The 21,877-nt window shown below is 36.1% G+C and overlaps 1 protein-coding gene across 3 annotated transcripts in view; it reads left to right on the top strand.

The window, feature by feature from the left end:
• The window catches only part of cunh14orf180 (chromosome unknown C14orf180 homolog), a 39,303-nt gene extending 20,417 nt beyond the window's left edge, over positions 1 to 18,886 (top strand). Inside the window, exons 4-11 of one of the 3 annotated variants that reach the window (XR_013206721.1) lie at positions 567 to 687; positions 6,558 to 6,588; positions 6,699 to 6,807; positions 8,837 to 8,997; positions 10,895 to 11,024; positions 13,059 to 13,085; positions 15,636 to 18,420; positions 18,472 to 18,644. Coding sequence is in view for 2 of the 3 variants with exons in the window: in XM_077240152.1 (XP_077096267.1) it covers positions 567 to 687; positions 6,558 to 6,588; positions 6,699 to 6,807; positions 8,837 to 8,997; positions 10,895 to 11,024; positions 13,059 to 13,085; positions 15,636 to 15,841 (785 nt within the window). In the remaining variant the exon portion in view is untranslated. Of the gene's footprint in view, positions 1 to 566; positions 688 to 6,557; positions 6,589 to 6,698; positions 6,808 to 8,836; positions 8,998 to 10,894; positions 11,025 to 13,058; positions 13,086 to 15,635 lie in introns of all 3 variants that reach the window. The other 2 variants (XM_077240152.1, XM_077240153.1) reach the window with 2 other exon arrangements.
• Positions 18,887 to 21,877: the final 2,991 nt, after the last annotated feature.

Here is a 21,877-nt window from a genome sequence, read left to right as displayed (position 1 = left end):
AAAGCAATATCACACGAGTAGGAGTGTGACATGGCTCTGCATCCGCGCGTCTGTGATCGCCTCCTGCACTCGGCCTTGTGTCTATGACCCAATCACAGCCGTGCTGATAGAGAGCCACATCGCACTCCTACTCGTGTGATTTTGCTCATGTACTGCCAGAACATTAAGCTTACAATCAGGTCTTCATTTCAATATTGATACTAAATATAATTGTAATAATCTTCTTGGAATTGCCAGTTCTAGTTGGTCTTTCTAAGCTTCTGTTTTTCATACGTTTCATTTCCTTGTAAGAGCATTTGAATCTGTGGGTGTGGTGGCCGTCTCTCTCTCTCTCTCTCTCCCCCTCTCTCTCTCTCTCTCTCTCTCTCTCTCTCTCTCTCTCTCTCTCTCTCTCTCTCTCTCTCTCTCTCTCTCTCTCTCTCTCTCTCTCTCTCTCTCTCTCTCTCTCCCCCTCCCCCTCCCTCCCTCCCTCCCTGTCTTTTTCAGTCTTGTCACTGTCTTGTTGTCTCTACATGCGAGTGTCTCTGTCTGTGAGTGAGGTTTCTGACAGGCTTTGTGTGAATCAGGGTCTCCGGAAGACGGATCGTCGGGAAGCTCAGGATGTGTGTCCGAACAGGAGTTATCAGAACAGGCTTCTCAGGCCCAGGATCTTGAGAGACTGGCTCAGCTCTGCATCATGAGCAAGAGGTAGGAGACTGTGAAAATGATACTGCATATATAGCCTACAGCATGATGTATTTTATTTAAATGCCAAATGCCATACCAAATACAAGTCGATGTGTATCGATAGAGGGTATTTAATGAGCACTAATAGACTTTATGCATGATTTAGGAAGATGCATTCAATCATTCTTACTTAATTTGGCCCAGTTTTATACAAGATCTTTTTATTTGTGCTATTTGTCCACACTACATTCCTTGTTTATGTCTCATCCAAGAATCACTTGACTGCTGTTCTACTAACTTTTCTTTGTAATAGAAACAAATACAAAGAGTGAAGAGTGAACCATTTCATATGGTAACATTCAGCTTTACTGGTTTTATTAAAGAGAAAATGTAAATGATTTAAATTATGGGCAGCATTTATAACTGCATGTTTGACAGTCTTCTGATTTGGTGAATATTCTGGAAGTGCAGTTAATATTCTGGGATGTACACAAGTTTTTATTTATGCTGCATTAGGAATCCCTCACTTTATTGGGTCAAGTGTGCGCTCGTACGGAGAGAGGAAGAGAAAGGTGACTTGTGTTATGTGAGTCTCAAGGTTTCGGATGTTACTCTGAGAGAGGTGTCCGCTTTCCTCCAGGGGCTTAAAATGATGAGGCGTCTTTTGTAAGCCACGACCACATACACTTGAGGACATTTATGACCACCTGTTGGCCTTGTTGGGGACTTGAAGCATTTAACCTGATTGTCCCAGAGAAGGAGACGGGTAGAGGATGGCATTAAACTTGAATGAGAACGAGATTGTTTTATTGCTGCTCCAATAAGATAATGTTTCACAGGACAAAGAAATGTGGGGGTATCCACACCATTTGTATGTAATCCCTTAAACTCTTTGGCTCGGGTAACTCTTCAAACATGAACAGGATCGATCTTCAAGATCTGTTGGTAAACTAGGACAGAGTCATGGTCGAAGTTGCTATTTCAGCTTAAAAACAAATGTGACCTCATTATTTCTCCCTTTAATAATATCAGTTTAAGGGTCAATGTAAGGACACTCATCTTTTACCTCATAATTTATTTTAAAACATCATATATTTCATACAAACACACAATTACTTGCGTCCGAAAGCTTTGTCAGCTGACTTGTTGCCTCGCTGATTGTCTTATCAGGCAATGGCTTCACAGGCAGCGTTTGCACACAAAGTGTAACGATTTAATGATCTACAGCAAAATAGATAATAAAGAACATTGAACATTTTCTTAGAAAGTCATGTGGCGCACATGCACAAAAAATAATAACAGCAGACAAGGCAAAGTTAGTTCAAGTTGTAAATTGTCGTGTGTGTGTGTGTGTCTATATATATATATATAATTTTATTCGATTTTCTTCCTTTTCTTCAGCATGGACAGTGGACATTCTTATATTATTGACCCTCAAATCAATATTTCATGTCCATTTATTTATTTGACACACTGATACCCCAAAAATGTGCTTGTATTACTTTTTCAGGTACCAAATAAATGTATTGAATGTCTGATAGGTTTGACTAAATAGCTCCAGCCTTATTGAGTGAATAGGAAGTGGTTCTGCCTCTTGAATCTTTCAGTGTTGGGCAGGAAGTGCTCCTGTAGCTGAGAGCTTTGCCATGTTGTGTCCGATCAAATGTCCTTTGAGGACAATCCAAAACAGTGCAAACCAACACCTAGTCATTATTAATTAAAGCAGGACCATAATAACCACACTGACATATGTATTGGGCTTTAAAAACATACTGTACTTAGAAGAGAGAAGCAAAAAAATGTGACATTCAAAGCACATGTGAAGGAGTCAATATTAAATTCCTGACCTATATATGCTAAAAAGCTAATTAAAGTAATTTTACACAACAATAGTGCTGTGATATGGACTGCGTAGTGCTAAATGACCACATGGAGAATGTGAAATCCCGAGGGAAATTCTCATAAATCACCTCGAGGGCAAAGCATCGCCTATCCAAACATCACCATCGTTCTTCACACACATGCCAAGAGTTCCTGTTAAAAAGAAGAGAGTGCCATATCTCTGGCACGGGCCGCACATTTCCACTCCCTCCTTTAGGAATCATAGCACACGTGTGCCCAGATTTGTTGTGACGGGTGCTGTAATGGATCCGCACGCCTCACGAGTCGGACTGAGGTGGGCTGTTCCTGCGCTGTTCTCAAACTTTATTCTTAAATTAAGCAAAGGTGCCAGGCCTGTGGGATCAAATACAGCTTTATCCCTATGTGCTCTACTTTTATTAACAACCGCTTCCCAATAGTATATGTAAATATAGACAGAACAGAATCTATATGGATAAAATATGGTGTGTGTATATATATATATAATATATGAGTCACGGAGGATTTAGATAAAGGATGCACATTGTTATCGTTGGTGCGATCATATTCATCATGCATGTCTTTTGTCATTTAAAACTCTTCTGTATTTGCTCTTTACATGGCCTAAGGCACACAAATGTTCAAGTGTACCAAACCTTATGAATCATCTTTACCATCAGAATAGCGTACTGCCGCATTACTCATGCTATTTATGCAGGATGTACTCGATTTTCTGGATGCATAACTCTCTTTATACTTTTAAAAAGTGTATTTATTACAGGAATAAAGAATTAAAAATGCAACTTTAATGAAAATGTATTATAGTTCAAACTTAGCTTAAGTTTAGAGTGCTTTTTGACGCACTAAAAATATATTTACTTGTAATTTAATACACTACACTACAGTTACTACAATTATTACCAAGTACCTGTTATATGTTAGTCAACACTTCAACATAAGTGTACTTCTTTAAAGCATAAACATAAGTGTACTTCTTTAAAGCATAAACATAAGTGTACTTCTTTAAAGCATAAACAAATATAATCAAAACATCTCGATTTAAAATGTACTATAAAGTGAAAACTAACCTGATAATTACAAAGTGCATGTTTTAAAAATGTACTTAAGTGTGTTAGGAAACATCAAAGTGAGCTCTGTCTACACTTAAGTGGCTTTTTATTTCAAGTATATTACTATTATATTATTTCCCATAATGTTTAATATAAATGTGCATGTGTATGTATATATATAAAAATAAGATTTTTAATGTTTTTAAAAGAAGGCTGCATTTATTTGATTAAAAATACAAAACAAACCAGTAATATTGTGAAATATTATTACAATGTAAAACAGCTGTTTTCTATGTGAATATATAGTAAAGTGTAATTTATTCCTGTGATCAAAGCTGAATTTTCATCATCATTACTCCAGTCTTCAGTGTCACATGATCCTTCAGAAATCACTATAATATGATGATCTGATGCTCAAGAAACATTTATGATTATCATCACAGTTTAAATCAGTTGTGCTGCTTCATATTTTTGTGCAAACCGTGATTCATTTTTTTTCAGGATTCTTTGAAAGTTCAAGAGAAAAGCATTTAATTAAAAAATAAATATTTTGCATTATTATAAATGTCTTTACTGTCACTTTGATCAATTTAATGTGTCCTTTCTGATGAAAAGTATTAATTTCTTTTAAAAAAAAATTATCGTATTGACCCTAAACTTTTGAACAGTGGTGTGTATATATATATATATATATATATATATATATATATATATATATATATATATATATATACTTCAAATCTTAAATGTATATATATAAGTAAATAAATATTAAAAAATATATATATATATTTTATTTTTTTTATGATTGAATTTGAAGTACACTACAAGTGCCCATTCGTTATAAAAAAAGTGCACTTCTTTTCACAAGGGTAGTGCGCTACATTAGCCAAATTGTAAAGTATAGAACCAGGGTTCACTGCATCCCACAATGCAATGTACACAGCAACTTGACCTTTCAATTTCTTTCTTTTAGAGCAGTAGGCAGTATTTAAAGTGCACTGCACAGTAAGCAGTGAAGAGAGTAGTTATTACAGGTTTTATAGGTGTGTGTGATCCAGTGAGTGTGTGTCTGACAGTCTCCCTTCATTCACACTCTCCTGTATGATTATAAATATACTGACCTCCTGTGATACGTCACTGATAAGCAAATAAACTTGATACCAAGCCGATAGTTATGTCCTAACATGCTTTACTGTACTGACTCATGTACAGCGAGTATTATGGGTTTTGCTTGATCTCTGATGTATTCCATTAGATGGATTGTTTTTGCTGTTGCTCACAGAAAACATATCAATATTACTGATCCATCTAGTATAATATGTTGAAATATGTGATAGCATATTGGACCCTCTCTGTAAATACACGGTTACTCTCTCCCTCTTTATGGCTGAGGGAATAGAAAAGGGTCAACCGAGTCCCCGAGGTGTAATCAATTATATAGATTTGCTGATCGATAATATACAACATGTGCATGCATCTCTCTCACACGTGCGGTGAATAGACAGACACATGTTCGTGATGTTCAGACTGCATGTTTCCATACTATTTACAGTTAATGTACACTGCAGTGTTGGGGGTAACGCATTACATTACAGTAATCAGGTTACTTTTTCAAGTAATGCTTTACTTTTAAACTTATAACATAATATCTTATTTCTTATCAAACTTTTTCATTACACTAGTTTGTTTTCCCGTGTATTAACTGTCCCCATGTTGAGAGAGATCCGAGTAAGTGGAGGCGTTGTGTGTGTGTGTGTGTGTGTGTGCGTGTGTGTGTGTGCGTGCGCGTGCGTGCGCGCGCGTGCGTGCGTGCGTGCGTGCGTGCGTGTGTGTGTGTGTGTGTGTGCGTGTGTGCGTGTGTGTGTGCGTGTGTGCGTGTGTGTGTGTGTGTGTGTGCTGCTGTGTAAGCATTATGGATATTACACTGAATGTGAGCGTTTGTACAAAAACAGATTCAGTATTCCTCAAAATAAATAAAACCAGTGAAATGCAAACTCAGAATATAACGCAAACCTGCAATAATAAAATGTTAAATAAGATAAATACACTTTATGTATTTAATCTCACTTTATTAACCAGTGTATTTTCTGCTGACCTTCGATGATCCAATTCAACCAAACCAATAATCAAAATCACATTGTGTTTTATTTTTTTTCTTTGTGTTTATTGCTATAGTAAAAGCATTACTTTATTCTTATGTGTCCTATTCTTCTGTAATCCAGAATGACAGCACAGCTGAAAAGTTTAAGCTGTGTCCTCCATATAAAGCAACTAAGTAACGCAATTAATTATTTTTTTTAAGGAATTAATACACTTTTGTAATGCCTTACTTTTCAAAGTAACTTTCCCCAACACTGGTACACTGTACATTTCGTATGCATGGACACGAAATCCTGAAAAGAATATTGTATCCATCTATCTTTTCAGGATATTATACAATATTGTATTGAATATTGTATAATATCCTGAAAAGAATACAATGCAATGCATTTTAACCATTATTTTCTAATGTGAAAAAAGTACTAGAAAAAGTACTTGTAATTTTCCTTTTTTTTTAAATAGCATTTTTCTTGAATTTAGATTTTAATAACTATTTTACACATACAGGTGTAACTCGAAAAATTAGAATATCGTGCAAAAGTTATAATTTTGATGATTATGGCTTACAGCTTATGAAAACCCCAAATTCAAAACCTTCACAAAATATGTGAATATTACATGAAATCAATAAAAATAGGGATTTTAAATACAGAAATGTCGGCCCTCTGAAAAGTATAATAATGAATATGGATATAGTTATATATACTAAATATATTAGTTTCACCTTTTAATCTGAATTACTGAAATACATGATGTTTTGCACGATATTTCTAATTTTTCGAGTTTCACCTATACACACTCACACACACATTTTGAACCATCATTTCTAACGTTTGTGTCACTCTTCATTGTTTTCAGACCCCATCTTGCTTTAGAATACAGTGGCAAGGTACGTACATTGTGTTTTAGAATACATGTAAAATGACAGAAGGCTTTTAAAGAGGAGGAATCTTAGGAAATGTTGAAGTAATTGTAATTTCTCCATCTTTTTCCATTTAGGCCACTAAAATCCACCAGCGGGCGTTCGGTAATGACCACCCAATCACAGCCCGGAGTCTGGAGCTGCTGGCCACTGTCTACGCTGAGATTGGCAAAACAGAATATACAAGTAACTTAACTATTTTCATAAGTCCTTATTTCATAAGTCCAATAAGCCATTCCACTAAACCATTACCAACCAAATAATTAGAAAGTAAATTGTCCTTACAAAAATGTACCATGATATGCATACACTGGGAAACACTGCTCTAGAAACAATGTTTACTCAGAAATTGATTTTGTAAATTTTACAAAGAATCTGTAAGCAATACATTGAATAAAATGTGAAATTAAAGTAGAAAACTGGTATGTAGGGCGGGACTTGATTTAGTCCATGGGGAATTTATTGTATGGTTGTGGTTTGCTATTGGTGGATCTCATGTGAGTGACAGGTTGTCCCGCCCACACACCAGTAAACGCATCATCAGAGAAGAGATGAGCTGCAAGAGGAAGGGGCAGTGAGTTTCATTAAAGATGAGGGCACATGGATTAAAAAACATAAAATAATGATGTGCACGGATAAATCATTTATAATAAATACCGGAATATTCCGTATAAAACAAGATTTGTCAGTTTTGAGTTCATGGTGACTTTCAAATGAAAGCTTTCTGTATTTTAGTTTGATTTGTTTTTATCGTTTCTAATAAAGACAATCCAACTTACCTGGATAGTTTGCTATATGTTAAATTTGAATAAACCTTCAATGAATCTGCTTTGCGATTTTGGGCCATTACATTCCTGTACATTCTAGTCCCATACAAGCCAGCAATCTTTCATATTCTAAGCAAAGTGTTCTGATTGTCATATCAAAATATCCACAGTAGCTTTCAATGAAATCTCGTTTAAAGGTGCAGCGTGTGAATTTAAGCGGCATCTAGTGGTGAGGTTACGAATTGCAACCAACAAAAGTTACGGTGGCCGACAGGAAAATATGTCGTCGCCTGAGACAGCAGAGAGTAGCAGTTCAGCAATGAGGTTTCTTTACAAGGATAAATTAAGAAATTATGTTTACTTAATTATTCAGTAAAACTATATGTTATTGCGAATATTATTGTTACTTGTTCATCATCGTGTCAGTGTTTTATTCGCTGAACTAAGCTTGCTTCCTTGCACGAAGAGCAACATAGTAACGAAACGCGTTTGTCCGTTTAGGGCCACCGTAGAAACATGTCGGCGCATTTCAATGATCGGGAACCCGCGGTGTGTGTAGACAGAAACTGCTCATTCTAAGCTAATACAAATATAACGGTTCATTAAGTATTTATACACCACTGAAAACTTCTTTTTCGAGGTAGTGAGGAAACGCGCTCTGTAGCGCTGTGTGTTTGCTGTCGGCTACGCTAGAAACATGACCACACAATATGTCGACCTCCATAGAAGGGGGCGCCCGCGGTTATGTAGATATAAATGTCTCATTCTAAGCTAATAAAAACATAACGGTTCATTATGCAAGGTCTTTATACACCACTGAAAACATAGTTATGGATCTTATATTGCATTTCTGTCAATAGATCCTCAGAAATATTACACAATGCGCCTTTAAGAACTTTATGCATTTACTATTTCCACTCAATGAGGAAGCAAGGAAATTGCACTGCATCTAAGTCTACTGTACATACAGTTCAGTTTGATTAAAAAACTGCGGAGGTAAATCAACGGAATGAGTAAACATGTATTCCAAGCGTGCACTTTCTGTCAGTGGCGGATGGCGTTGTAGATCTCCGGCTGAAAGGCTGGGTCGTGTCTTTGACAGTTTGAGGCCAGGGCATTTTTGTAAGCAGAAATGCTTTGCTAGTATTCTGGCGGGACGGGTCGTTCTGTGTCTTCCCTATTGCCTTTTTCCTGGACGATGAAAAATGTATTGTATAAGGCAGCAATGTGTCACGAACGTCAAACTCAGCTGCCAACTCAGCTTTGTGAGAGAAAATGCTTTCGCCACAACATGTCATAGTTTCAATGCTAAATCATTCTCTCCTAAACTAATTTCATCATGCAGACTGCACCGACTAGAAACAAATGTGTGTTGCTTATTTTGCTGATTAAATGCCAAATATGTTGTTTTGCAGTTTGTAAAGTGCTCTATGTGTTAATTTTTACAGATTCATTGGGAGAGTGTGTGTCAACTCTTTCCAAGAGCTTCTCAGCCAGCGAGTCTTTTAGCGACGCTCTGAGCGGCATTTCTCATAGCCATAAGGACCGACACTCTGAGTTACGACACAGAAAACAGCCATATATACAACAGGAAGCTCTTAAAACTAAGGTAACCCAATGGTCATTGACAAGTGTCCGTGATAAAGAAACTGATCATCATTCAAAATGATTAATTCAATTGTCTGAAATGATCAGATTCCTCTTCGTCTTCATTGTGGTATCAGAACTGTTTTTACATTTTTTACTTTAACATACTGATCACAGAGGTGTATTCAATTTTATAATAGATTCATCACATTATTGACCCATATCTAGAGTTGGGTATCGAGAACAAATTTCAAATTTCCAAGAACAGTGGACTTGATAAGGGACGCGCATTTCTTTTACGCTTATTGATTCCTGTGTGTGACTTTTAATGAGCTTTTAAACCATTCAAGTGCAAGAAGATGCGAAAGAGAACTCACTGGCACGCTGTTTACTATGCTGAACACTAGGGCTGTTTTCGACTAAGGATTTTCATAGTCGAATCTGATTCGTTAGATTTTGCCGTAGTCGACTGATAGTCAAACCTTTTTTTTGTTTTTTTTAGATAGCAGCTAGACGTTCGGTTGAATAACTGTTCGTCTGTTATAGGACAACTCGCTCTACGTTTATTTAAAATGAACAGCAAGACAACTAGAAGTGAATGTGCTTTCCATTAAATGAATCCTGAACAAAAAAAACGTTGCAATGAACGTGCTTTGTTTTAAATAAATCACACACAGTAAACAAAACCTTAACAAAAAAACTTTGCAATGAACTTTGCAATTTAGACGTGCAAACCACGTGCCGGTGCGGTGAGACGTACATGCTCGAGCAGATTCGGCTTGAAGTCGTTCATCCTCTGATGCGGCGTCGCGCGCGCTGTTACAAAAAAAGCCGTGCACACAGCCAAGCGAAAAGGGGTCTTGCCGGTCTTGCGTAATTTTTTGCCGCGCGCACCTTCGCTCTTGTGCGGATGCGTCTGGTATGAGGTTCATAGTCGAATCAGACCTCTCCGAATCGAATCCTCGAATCCTCTACTATTAGAAGTCAGCCCTACTGAACACGCATCGGAAGCTCACCTAAAACTTTCACGGTAATTCAATATCATAGCAAGCAAAGCTGGAAAAAGCTGCACTGCCCAAACGCTCTCAAGCCTAGCGCTTTGGTGGACACATGACCATAGTGCACGATACTGAATTGAGCGCTCTTTCACGTCTTATGCATGAACGGACAAATAAACAATTTTGACAAAATATTCTCGTAAACATAGTAATTTTTGTCTGAAAGTAAACAGTTGAGAAAGAAAGACAGTATATTGGATCTGTACATTAGGTCTTAAAGTGACAGCAGGCTAAAATTTCTGCTGCTGTCTGTGTCATTAATCTTGATCAAAAAATAAAAGATAAAGAAAATCACTCATTGATCTTGACTAAATAACTTTTGTAACTTTAAAAGGCTTAATCTATGTTTTATGAAGTATTATTTTGCAGTGATATTTTACATTCGATTTCCATTTCTGAACTTTGTTCAGTTGTATTTATTTGTGCTTTTGCTAGTTGTTTTTGCTGTGGTATTTTTGTTAAAACCATAGGCAAAAGTTCCTTGTGAAAGTGTTTTGTTCATGGTATTCAGCTGCAACAGAATGTTTTGCAAAAAGACATCATAATTTTTTTACCTTGAAACTGGGAACCGGAATCGCTAAAATTCATACGATACACAATTATACCCACATCTCAGCTTAATGTGATTTACTCTCATAATATAGCACATGTTTTTGGACCAACGTCCTTCCTTGTGTCAATCACATTAGACTACTTTGTGCTTTTAAAATCTCATGAATCTTGTCACATGGAAAGTGTGTTAATGTCAAAAGGTCTTAGAAATCACGGGATAAAATTATAGGAATCTACTACCACATTCAAACGACTTCATATTATGTATAACATTCTGGAAGTCAATAGTTTTCTCTTTTCTGATTTCAGGTCATAAATGAAAAACTGCCCACCTCTATCCTGAAAAGGTCCAGCGTGAGCAATGTGGAGTCGGACTCTTCTCGCAGGAGAAGAAACGAGAGGCGAGTTCGCTTCAGAGAGCCGGAGATCACTGTTCACGGTGAGAGAGTTCATTAAACCTGCTCGAGCAGTCCCTAAAACCTCCCATCTCAAATCTCTTTAAAGTGAAAATTGTAAAATAGTCAGATAAAAGTAGTTAGTAAAAGATTTTTTTTACTTAGAGCTGAGATAAATGAATTCCCTCATTCTGAACAAAAAGAAAAGAAGGGATGCACAAACATGCCCAAGTGAATTACTTTCTAATTTGTAAGCAAATTAGGCAGTGTGCAATCTGTGCCAACAAGACTGATATGTTAATGAAACAAAGAATTTAATTTAAAGAATTACGCTTTAGTGCAGTTTGTCTGTCTCTCGAGAGCTCTAGTCTTGTCGAAAGGCCTTGTTGAAAAATGAAGGTCATGTGCTTCCTTTTGTTCATACGCTAGAGACAAGTCACCTTTATTTATAAAGCGCTTTATACAATACACATTGTTTCAAAGCAGCTTTACTGTGATAACAGGAAAATGATTCAATCATTTAAACACAGTGTGTCTACAGATATAAACAAGTTAAATTTAAGACTTTTTAAGACATTTTTAATGCCACTTTGAATGAAATGTAAGACAAAACCTGTGATGGAAATACACATTATATTACATACGTATATGTAATATTTAATGTTTAACCTAAGTAATTGAAGTAATTTAATATTAACTACTTGTTTATTAAACAAAAATCAATGTAACATTTGCAATCGTGAGAATATTCAGCAAAATAGCTTCCGTCATGTTATGTTACTTAACTATATCTTATGTTATAAATAAAAAACTCAACATTTTAAATTTTTACCTCAGTATGTTTTTTCTGTGTGCTTTTATGCTCATTTGTTTTGATTTCTCACTATAAAATCTCTCACAGAGACAGGCAGTTTCAACATCACTACCAGAAATACATTATCATTATCAATCGCTGTTTATGTAATATTATGAATCATTCTCGTGATTCGATGCTTCACTGGTTATTTGACGGACATTATGTCCATCAGACTGGAGAAATTTAAGCGGTAATGTGACCAGAAATATTTAAGACCCATTGATTTTGAATTTAAGACATTTTAATACTTTTTAAGGCCTTTTATTAGGAAAACTTTATTTAAGACTTTTTAAGGACCCAGTAAACAGAGTTAATTTCGGCTGTACGGAAGCTCTACGAAAATTGTGTCTTTGTTCAGCTGAAGTCATGTCAGTGTTGATTCAGTACCGTTGTAAAGATAATCAATTATTACATTAGTTCATTTAATCTATTTTCATCTAAAGCAGTTTTGCAGAAAACAGTGATGTCGTCATCCAACTCAGTTCAGTTCTCATCCAATGGTGCCAGTGCAGTCAGATCAGTAATAATGTTGAATGTTAAAGGGATAGTTCACCTAAAAAATGGAAACTCTGTCAGTAATTACTCTCCCTCATGTTGTTCAACCCCGTAAGACCTTCGTTCATCTTCAGAACACGAATTAAGATATTTTTGATTAAATCTGAGAGCTGGATCACTCCTCCATAGGCTTCTAAGGGATTGACACTTGTTCCTCGAAAAGTTATAAAATATTCCAAGTGACTACAGTGGCTCAATCTTAAGTTTATCAAGCGACGAGAATACTTTTTTTGCGCTAAAACAAACAAAAATAACGACTTTATTTCAACTATTGATGTCCTTCTCTGCGGGCCTCGAGTGAGTTCACTAGTGTAACAGCGCAGCGCTTCTGTGTTGTACATCACACGTAGGCTCACTATTGGCCGACGCTGGTCATGTGTGTGATGAAGTAGAATTAAGGTGCAGTCACATTACCAAAATTTCACGAGCAAATATCCAATGTCTATTGTCAATAGTGTAGCAATGTATGAAGCACAGCTCATACAGAAATCACCATCAAAACAAGCAGCTTTCTTTTGGTCAATGCAGAAAATTTCAAGTTACTATTGAAATGACTGGAATGTGACCGCACCTTTAGTTATATGAATGTTTATGAGCTTTACAAAGACCTTGACTAACTTAAACTCAAACCTAAATCTCATTATCACTTTTTATGTTGGCTTTCCAGACATTCCGTACTATGACTGTTTAGGAGGTAAGAATAATAGATAAGAAATGTGTTGAACCGTGTCGTAGATCTCAAAAATGCACGAAAACATGCATGACATTTTCTTGCATGCAATCTGGGACTCAGAACAGCCTGAAAGTTTAATAGTAACTCTTTGCTGTGATTAAGTTGCATGAACTGTACTACTATTGTTTGCCTTGGCCAAAAATGTGACATTTGTGCATGTAAAACCCAAAGAAAGAGACCTTTGAGACTTTTTTCTTCATTTTCTTTGGTTAAAAAAGTGCTGCCAACATGCTTTAAAAAAATTCCTACGTCCCACTTCTCAAATTATAATTACGTGTTTCTAATCATGGGGGACACTAGATTCATTCTTGCCTATTTCTTGGAAAAAATCTTATAAAAGCCAATATGTAATGAAGATATTTTGTCAATATCCAGCAAATTTTGAATAAAACGCCTTTTTCGGCAGCACTTGATCCAGTAATACTAACACTTTCTCTTCAATAATAATTTTATTTATAAAAAAAAAATGTAAAAAGGAACTGCGTTAGATTAAACTGAGAGGGGTCATAGCACTTACATATTGTTATTCTTCTGTTAGTTTCACTGCTTCTATTGTTCTCAGTTATAAGCTGCTTTGGATATATGCATGTGCTAAATGAATTAATGTAAATGTAATATGTAGTGCCCCATTCGCAGACAACCGTACAAACATTACCTGCGCTATACATTCACAGTCAGCTTGCTGAAGATTCTGGAATTTCAGTCAAATAAGTGCTGTTTTTGTAGTGTATTGATTACAATAGTAGTTGTACAATAGTAATACACTGATGATCAGGCACAACATTAAAAACACCTGCCTAATTATGTGTAGACCCCCCTAGTGATGCCAAAACAGCTCCGTCCCAGACACCAAAATGGGTATCTGGCACCAAGACATTGGCAGTGAGTCCTGCAAGTTGTAGGGTGGGTCTACATGGATCGGATCTGTTGGTCCAGCACATCCCGTAGATGCTCAATCAGATCACGATCTGTGGAATTTGGAGGCCAATGAAACACCTTGAACTATTTATCATGTTATTTAAACCATTCCTGAACAATATTTTCAGTGTGGTGTAACCGGTCCTACTTGACCCGCTCCGAGCGTGACTCGAGCCGGTGTCTCCAGCCTCTTGAGGCCATGGGAGTGAGGTTTACTCTCACAGCTCTTCACTATCTGGCCTTCTTTACACTCACCCCGCTAAACCTCACTCCCATCCGGGTCACGGCACCAAAGGAGAATCTGACAGCGCGAGGAACCGGACAAGAGTCCTACTCGCTCAGGCTTTCACTGTTAAAGTTGATTCCTGCGATTATCATGAGAACAGTTGTCAATATCTCACATAATTATCAGGACATAAATAAGCCTACACGTTGGAAATAGTGTAAATGGGCGCAATTTGCAAACTATTATGATAAATTGCAATAATCATGTCTAACGACATCATAATAACGGACATTGTTACGAAATAATGCGAAGTACATGCAAGTTTATTGATGTCATCTGGCATTTTGTAATGTTTACATTACATTTAAAAAACAATTATACAGTAGGCCTAGGCTATAGGCTATTTACTTGTAATTTAGCTGCAATCATGTAAAAACGTTATAAGCCATCAAACGCGGTAGGATACTTTATTATTATACAGTGCAGAGGCCGTGAGTGCAGAGACGCTCTGCGTAAGTGGTGTTTACGACAGGAACGTTAAATACAAGTACTCTGCAGCGACTCTAGGGGGCGCTGTTTGACAAAAACAGAATTCCTGCATATTGTGCCTTTAAAGGTCCCATATTGTACAACTTTCTGAAGTTTTATTTTAGGTTTGATGTCCTTAAGAATATATATTTGCAGCATAAGTACCAAAAACCATCTCAATATATTTGTACAGCTCCTTTCTCTCGAGCTCTGCCAAGAACAGCTCGAACCGTCTACTTAATGTTCAAGAGCCTCTCTTCTGATTGGCCCGTTGCTTTCTGAGTGACCCACCATTGGTGACTGAGTAGTTCTGACATCACAAATACAGGCGAAACTTGAAAAATTTGAATATCGTGCAAAAGTTCATGTATTTCAGTAATTCAAATTAAAAGATGAAACTAATACATTTAGTATATATAACTATATACATATGCCTGATTATACTTTTCAGAGGGCCGACATTTCTGTATTTAAAATTCTTTTTTTTAATTGATTTCATGTAATATTCAAATTTTCTGAGATTTTGAATTTGGGTTTTTCATAAGCTGTAAGCCATAATCAACTTTTGCACGATATTCTAATTTTTCGAGTTTCACCTGTATATGGAAGTCTCAAAAGGCACAGCTACTTTATGCAGGCTGTGTGCATTTGTCTGTGGATCGACTGTTTTGAAACTTATATGGTAGTTTTAAAGCCCCTAGATCTCTGTTATCATGAAAAAACCAAGGAAATTTCAGTTTTGACAATATGGGACCTTTAAAGAATGACTGTTTTAAGCAGTTGCGCATGCCACAAATTTAGCATTTCACACCAAATCTTTGTGTCTTTTTGTGCTCCAGTGTACGACACCCCCCAGAGCCATTTGCACCTGGCCTTGCTGTCCTGCCTGTTCCTGCTGCTGTCTGCGCTGGGTGTAGCGCTGTACTGCACGGACCGCCGGAGACCCCAGCGCGCCTGCGACGAGCTGCAGACGGCACTGGCTGTGTACCTGCTTCAATTCAAACAGATTGTTTGGGCCTGCTGGCTCTGGCTGACCATGCAATGACCACAGCCGGCCACAGGGGGCAGCGACGAGCAGGGAAAACACAAAGGTCAGAATGGAGGAAATAAAACGGTCCTTGTTTTTTATTGCTTTATTTTCACTGTTATATATTCAGACTGGTCACCAGTTAATGTTTTTGAGGATGTTCAACATCCACCTCTTTTGTTTTGTAGTTGATTGAAGGCCACGCTATTAAAGTGATGGTGTGCTTTTTTGCCCTTTATGGTGGCATATCCATTGCCACAACCTCATTATACTGAGTCGTATATAATCAGAAATCTGTATATGTAGCTATTTGTCCTTGTATAGCTTTTCTGGGCGATTATAGTTTAAAGCATCTGTTAGTCCTTTTCCAAATAATACTTGTGCAACAATAGTAATTAAACCCTTTATCATTCAGAATTATACAGGACTGTCAAAACTGAACACGAATGAATGAATTCCGTCTATAACACTTAGAGCCCGGCTGATATATTGGGACTGTAGGTCAATATTATCATGCGAGATATACTGAGAACCTGTACTGGACTTCAACAAGCAATATTGAAAAGAACGACATGTAACGGTGAGTAGGCCGACATGCATAATGCCATGTTAACTGTCACAAATAGTTATATTTTAACTCTTAAATGCATGAATGTTTCATCAATCTTTATTACCGGGTCTTTAGCAACCCGAAACTATATCTTACACGGATTGATCTCCAACTCCTGCAATCGCATAAAACTCTCCTGATATTTTAATGACAATTACAAAATAATGCTTATTTCATTACTTTTTGAAGGGTTCAATTTAAGCAGATGCTTTTTACCATCATCACTGTTATCGTCAGAGCTCATTTCCCGAATATACATTCAGCATCTGTGTCTTTTTCACAAACATTCTCAAAACTATCATTTTCAACGTCTTCAAAATCAATATTTTGATTGCTGACAGCTTCTCGGGACTAATGATTGCATTCAGTACTTGCTCTACAGTAAATCGCTGAGCCATATCAAGTTTTTGTATGGTCTTTTGTTTTACACCCGTGGTAATTACGAGTGAAACATCACACCATCATTGCGTATCAGACATTGCCCCCTTGAGGAATAAAGATGAATTGCACTTATTGAGTCATAAGAGATTTAATTATTGCTGCGCAGAAAAAAATTCTTACACTATTACATACCTCGGGTCACTAGCGACCCTATAAACTTTTTACAAAAAATGAATTAGAATTTTTTTTAATAATGTTTTTTCTTGTTATATTGTTTATAGTGAATAGATTGAGGAACACTAAGAAGGTTAATATCTAACTTTAAAAACTGAACGAGGGGTAGGGTAGTGAATGATGACCCGAGGTGTGTTTAAGGGTTAATGCCGATGACACTTTTATACACACGCTTATCGCATGCGCTTATCGAATGTTTAAATGCATGGCTGGATCAATTCCTGCTAGTGTTGAATTTTGCATTCTTTGCTTAAAATATTTACCTCACTATTTGTCATAAGATAGAAATATCAATATAAGGGCTTTCTGATTCAAAGGGTGAATTTAGGAACCCGTTGCACTTCATGTCCTGAATTACACGAATAAAGACAGGATTATATTGTAGATCTATTTATGCTCCAAACTATTCAAGAATGGATTTATTTTCATGCCAGCTTCAAAAACAGCTTAATGTTTTGGTTTTATTTTAATTAAATATTAGATCAATGACATTTTCTAGTCATTTTTTGTGCAAATGCAATTAAAACATTAAAATATTAAGAATGCAGTTAATGTATATTGACATGAACATACCTTTTTTGTATATAATTTTGTTATTGGTTAAGTCTGTACAATGTCATGTTGTACAACAGTTAAAAAAAGAATACTATATTTAAATGATTTTTTTAAGTAATGATTAAAATGTTGTACACTCGTCTGAGGAAAATGTGTTGTTACTTTTTACGTGATGGTTACTTACACCACATGATCGTTTTAAAGTCAATCAATATAAACTTTTCTTGTAAATGTTATAAAAGTTTCCAAACCAACATGAACACAAAGAGTAAATTTCTAGATAATTTTTTCAGACATGTTTACTTGTCTTTATCATGAACACTGTTATGCCATTGGATCAGACCCAAAATCAGTCGGGCTCTACAGAAGTGCACACTGTGTTCTCTATCAATCAATGTATCGCAGCTTTTTAATGTCAGACATTATTTATTTAATTATTTTATTTTTAAGGCACTTGCTGTACATAATGTGGTTGAATGTGTCTGTGGAATGGAAGACAATGCTATTTATTTGACTAATAATCAAATATGTTTAGTGTACAAATATGCGTTTATCAACATGTATAAACAGAATGACACTAATCATTGTTAAAGAATGTATTATATATAAAGTACATGTGAAAAGAGAAGAACTAGCACAATGATGACACCTTTAGCATTTATCTACTTTACGAGTTGAAAAGAAGGGCAAAGTTGTTAAGCACAAAACGTTTCCATCTGCCACAAATACTCCCTGAAAAGAGAGACAGTAAAAGAGAAACAGTAAAAGAGAAACAGTAAAAGAGAGACAGTAAAAGAGAGACAGTAAAAGAGAGACAGTAAAAGAGAGACAGAGAGACAGTAACAGAGAGACAGTAAAAGAGAGACAGAGAAACAGTAAAAGAGAGACAGTAAAAGAGAAACAGTAAAAGAGAAACAGTAAAAGAGAGACAGTAAAAGAGAGACAGTAAAAGAGAAACTGTAAAAGAGAGACAGAGAGACAGTAAAAGAGAGACAGTAAAAGAGACAGTAAAAGAGAGACAGTAAAAGAGAGACAGTAAAAGAGAAACAGTAAAAGAGAGACAGAGAGACAGTAAAAGAGAGACAGTAAAAGAGAGACAGTAAAAGAGAGACAGTAAAAGAGAAACAGTAAAAGAGAGACAGTAAAAGAGAGACAGTAAAAGAGAGACAGTAAAAGAGAAACAGTAAAAGAGAGACGGTAAAAGAGAGACAGTAAAAGAGAAACAGTAAAAGAGAGACAGAGAGACAGTAAAAGAGAGACAGTAAAAGAGAGACAGTAAAAGAGAGACAGTAAAAGAGAGACAGTAAAAGAGAAACAGTAAAAGAGAGACAGAGAGACAGAGAGACAGTAAAAGAGAGACAGTAAAAGAGACAGTAAAAGAGAGACAGTAAAAGAGAGACAGTAAAAGAGAGACAGTAAAAGAGAGACAGTAAAAGAGAAACAGTAAAAGAGAGACAGAGAGACAGTAAAAGAGAGACAGTAAAAGAGAGACAGTAAAAGAGAGACAGTAAAAGAGAGACAGTAAAAGAGAGACAGTAAAAGAGAAACAGTAAAAGAGAGACAGAGAGACAGTAAAAGAGAGACAGTAAAAGAGAGACAGAGAGACAGTAAAAGAGAGACAGTAAAAGAGAGACAGTAAAAGAGAGACAGTAAAAGAGAGACAGAGAGACAGTAAAAGAGAGACAGTAAAAGAGAGACAGTAAAAGAGAGACAGTAAAAGAGAGACAGTAAAAGAGAAACAGTAAAAGAGAGACAGAGAGACAGTAAAAGAGAGACAGTAAAAGAGAGACAGTAAAAGAGAGACAGTAAAAGAGAAACAGTAAAAGAGAGACAGTAAAGAGAGAGTAAAAGAGAAACAGTAAAAGAGAGACAGTAAAAGAGAAACAGTAAAAGAGAGACAGTAAAAGAGAGACGGTAAAAGAGAGACAGTAAAAGAGAGACAGTAAAAGAGAAACAGTAAAAGAGAGACAGTAAAAGAGAGACAGTAAAAGAGAGACAGTAAAAGAGAAACAGTAAAAGAGAGACAGTAAAAGAGAAACAGTAAAAGAGAGACAGTAAAGAGAGAGTAAAAAAGAAACAGTAAAAGAGAGACAGAGAGACAGTAAAGAGAGAGTAAAAGAGAAACAGTAAAAGAGAGACAGAGAGACAGAGAGACAGTAAAAGAGAGACAGTAAAAGAGAGACAGTAAAAGAGAAACAGTAAAAGAGAGACAGTAAAAGAGAGACAGAGAGACAGTAAAAGAGAGACAGTAAAAGAGAGACAGTAAAAGAGAGACAGTAAAAGAGAAACAGTAAAAGAGAGACAGTAAAAGAGAGACAGTAAAAGAGAGACAGTAAAAGAGAAACAGTAAAAGAGAGACAGTAAAAGAGAGACCGTAAAAGAGAGACAGTAAAAGAGAAACAGTAAAAGAGAGACAGTAAAAGAGAGACAGAGAGACAGAGAGACAGTAAAAGAGAGACAGTAAAAGAGAAACAGTAAAAGAGAGACAGTAAAAGAGAGACAGTAAAAGAGAAACAGTAAAAGAGAGACAGTAAAAGAGAGACAGAGAGACAGAGAGACAGTAAAAGAGAGACAGTAAAAGAGAGACAGTAAAAGAGAAACAGTAAAAGAGAGACAGTAAAAGAGAGACGGTAAAAGAGAGACGGTAAAAGAGAGACGGTAAAAGAGAGACAGTAAAAGAGAGACAGTAAAAGAGAGACAGTAAAAGAGAGACAGTAAAAGAGAGACAGTAAAAGAGAAACAGTAAAAGAGAGACAGTAAAAGAGAAACAGTAAAAGAGAGACAGTAAAAGAGAGACAGTAAAAGAGAAACAGTAAAAGAGAGACAGTAAAAGAGAGACAGTAAAAGAGAGACAGTAAAAGAGAGACGGTAAAAGAGAAACAGTAAAAGAGAGACGGTAAAAGAGAGACAGTAAAAGAGAGACGGTAAAAGAGAGACGGTAAAAGAGAGACGGTAAAAGAGAGACAGTAAAAGAGAGACAGTAAAAGAGAGACAGTAAAAGAGAGACAGTAAAAGAGAGACAGTAAAAGAGAGACGGTAAAAGAGAGACAGTAAAAGAGAAACAGTAAAAGAGAGACAGTAAAAGAGAAACAGTAAAAGAGAAACAGTAAAAGAGAGACAGTAAAAGAGAGACAGTAAAAGAGAGACAGTAAAAGAGAAACAGTAAAAGAGAGACGGTAAAAGAGAGACGGTAAAAGAGAGACGGTAAAAGAGAGACGGTAAAAGAGAGACGGTAAAAGAGAGACGGTAAAAGAGAGACGGTAAAAGAGAGACAGTAAAAGAGAAACAGTAAAAGAGAAACAGTAAAAGAGAGACAGTAAAAGAGAGACAGTAAAAGAGAGACAGTAAAAGAGAGACGGTAAAAGAGAGACGGTAAAAGAGAGACGGTAAAAGAGAGACGGTAAAAGAGAGACAGTAAAAGAGAGACAGTAAAAGAGAGACAGTAAAAGAGAGACAGTAAAAGAGAGACAGTAAAAGAGAGACGGTAAAAGAGAGACGGTAAAAGAGAGACGGTAAAAGAGAGACGGTAAAAGAGAGACGGTAAAAGAGAGACGGTAAAAGAGAGACAGTAAAAGAGAGACAGTAAAAGAGAAACAGTAAAAGAGAAACAGTAAAAGAGAGACAGTAAAAGAGAGACAGTAAAAGAGAGACAGTAAAAGACTGTTCTAGGATGAGTTGGCCATATTTTGTCTCATGCACTGCCAGATTTCACTGGCAAATGAAAGGATGCCATTTTAGAGAGTTGAATGCTTTCTGACGCCCGCAACATTTGAGTTTATATTTTACATGAACTTTCACCAGCATCTTGGCCTAAGCCTATGGTGCATTTATTTGTTTTACTCTGTTTTGTATAAAAAATTTCTTTTTCTGTTTTTTTTACTATTCCACTTAAGTTTTACACTTTAAGTCTTTTAATATTGCATTATAGCAGCAGCTGTTCAGTCTCTTTTTTCTAGTTTTTGGGTCTAATTACATTCGTCTTTGGATTCTGGTGTCAAAAATAAGTTTTCATACTTAATATTTTCTCCATTAGCAACCAATTTGATATGTATTGCTATAGTAAATAAGGAGATATTAGGCAGAATGACAGCCTTAGACACACACACACAAATTCAAAAGTTTGGGGTCAGGAAGATTTTTTTAATACTTTTTTTTCACAATGGATGCATCAAATTGATCAAAAGTGACACTAAAGATGGTTTTCATAGAAATATTAAACAGCACAACTGTTTGATAATAATAATAAATGTTACTTAAGCATCAAATCAGCATAT

This window comes from Siphateles boraxobius, unplaced genomic scaffold, assembly GCF_051911475.1.
Source record: "Siphateles boraxobius isolate OS27281-9 unplaced genomic scaffold, OSU_SipBor_1 22, whole genome shotgun sequence".
NCBI lineage: Eukaryota > Metazoa > Chordata > Actinopteri > Cypriniformes > Leuciscidae > Siphateles > Siphateles boraxobius.
This window is presented reverse-complemented; position numbering and strand designations above follow the sequence as displayed.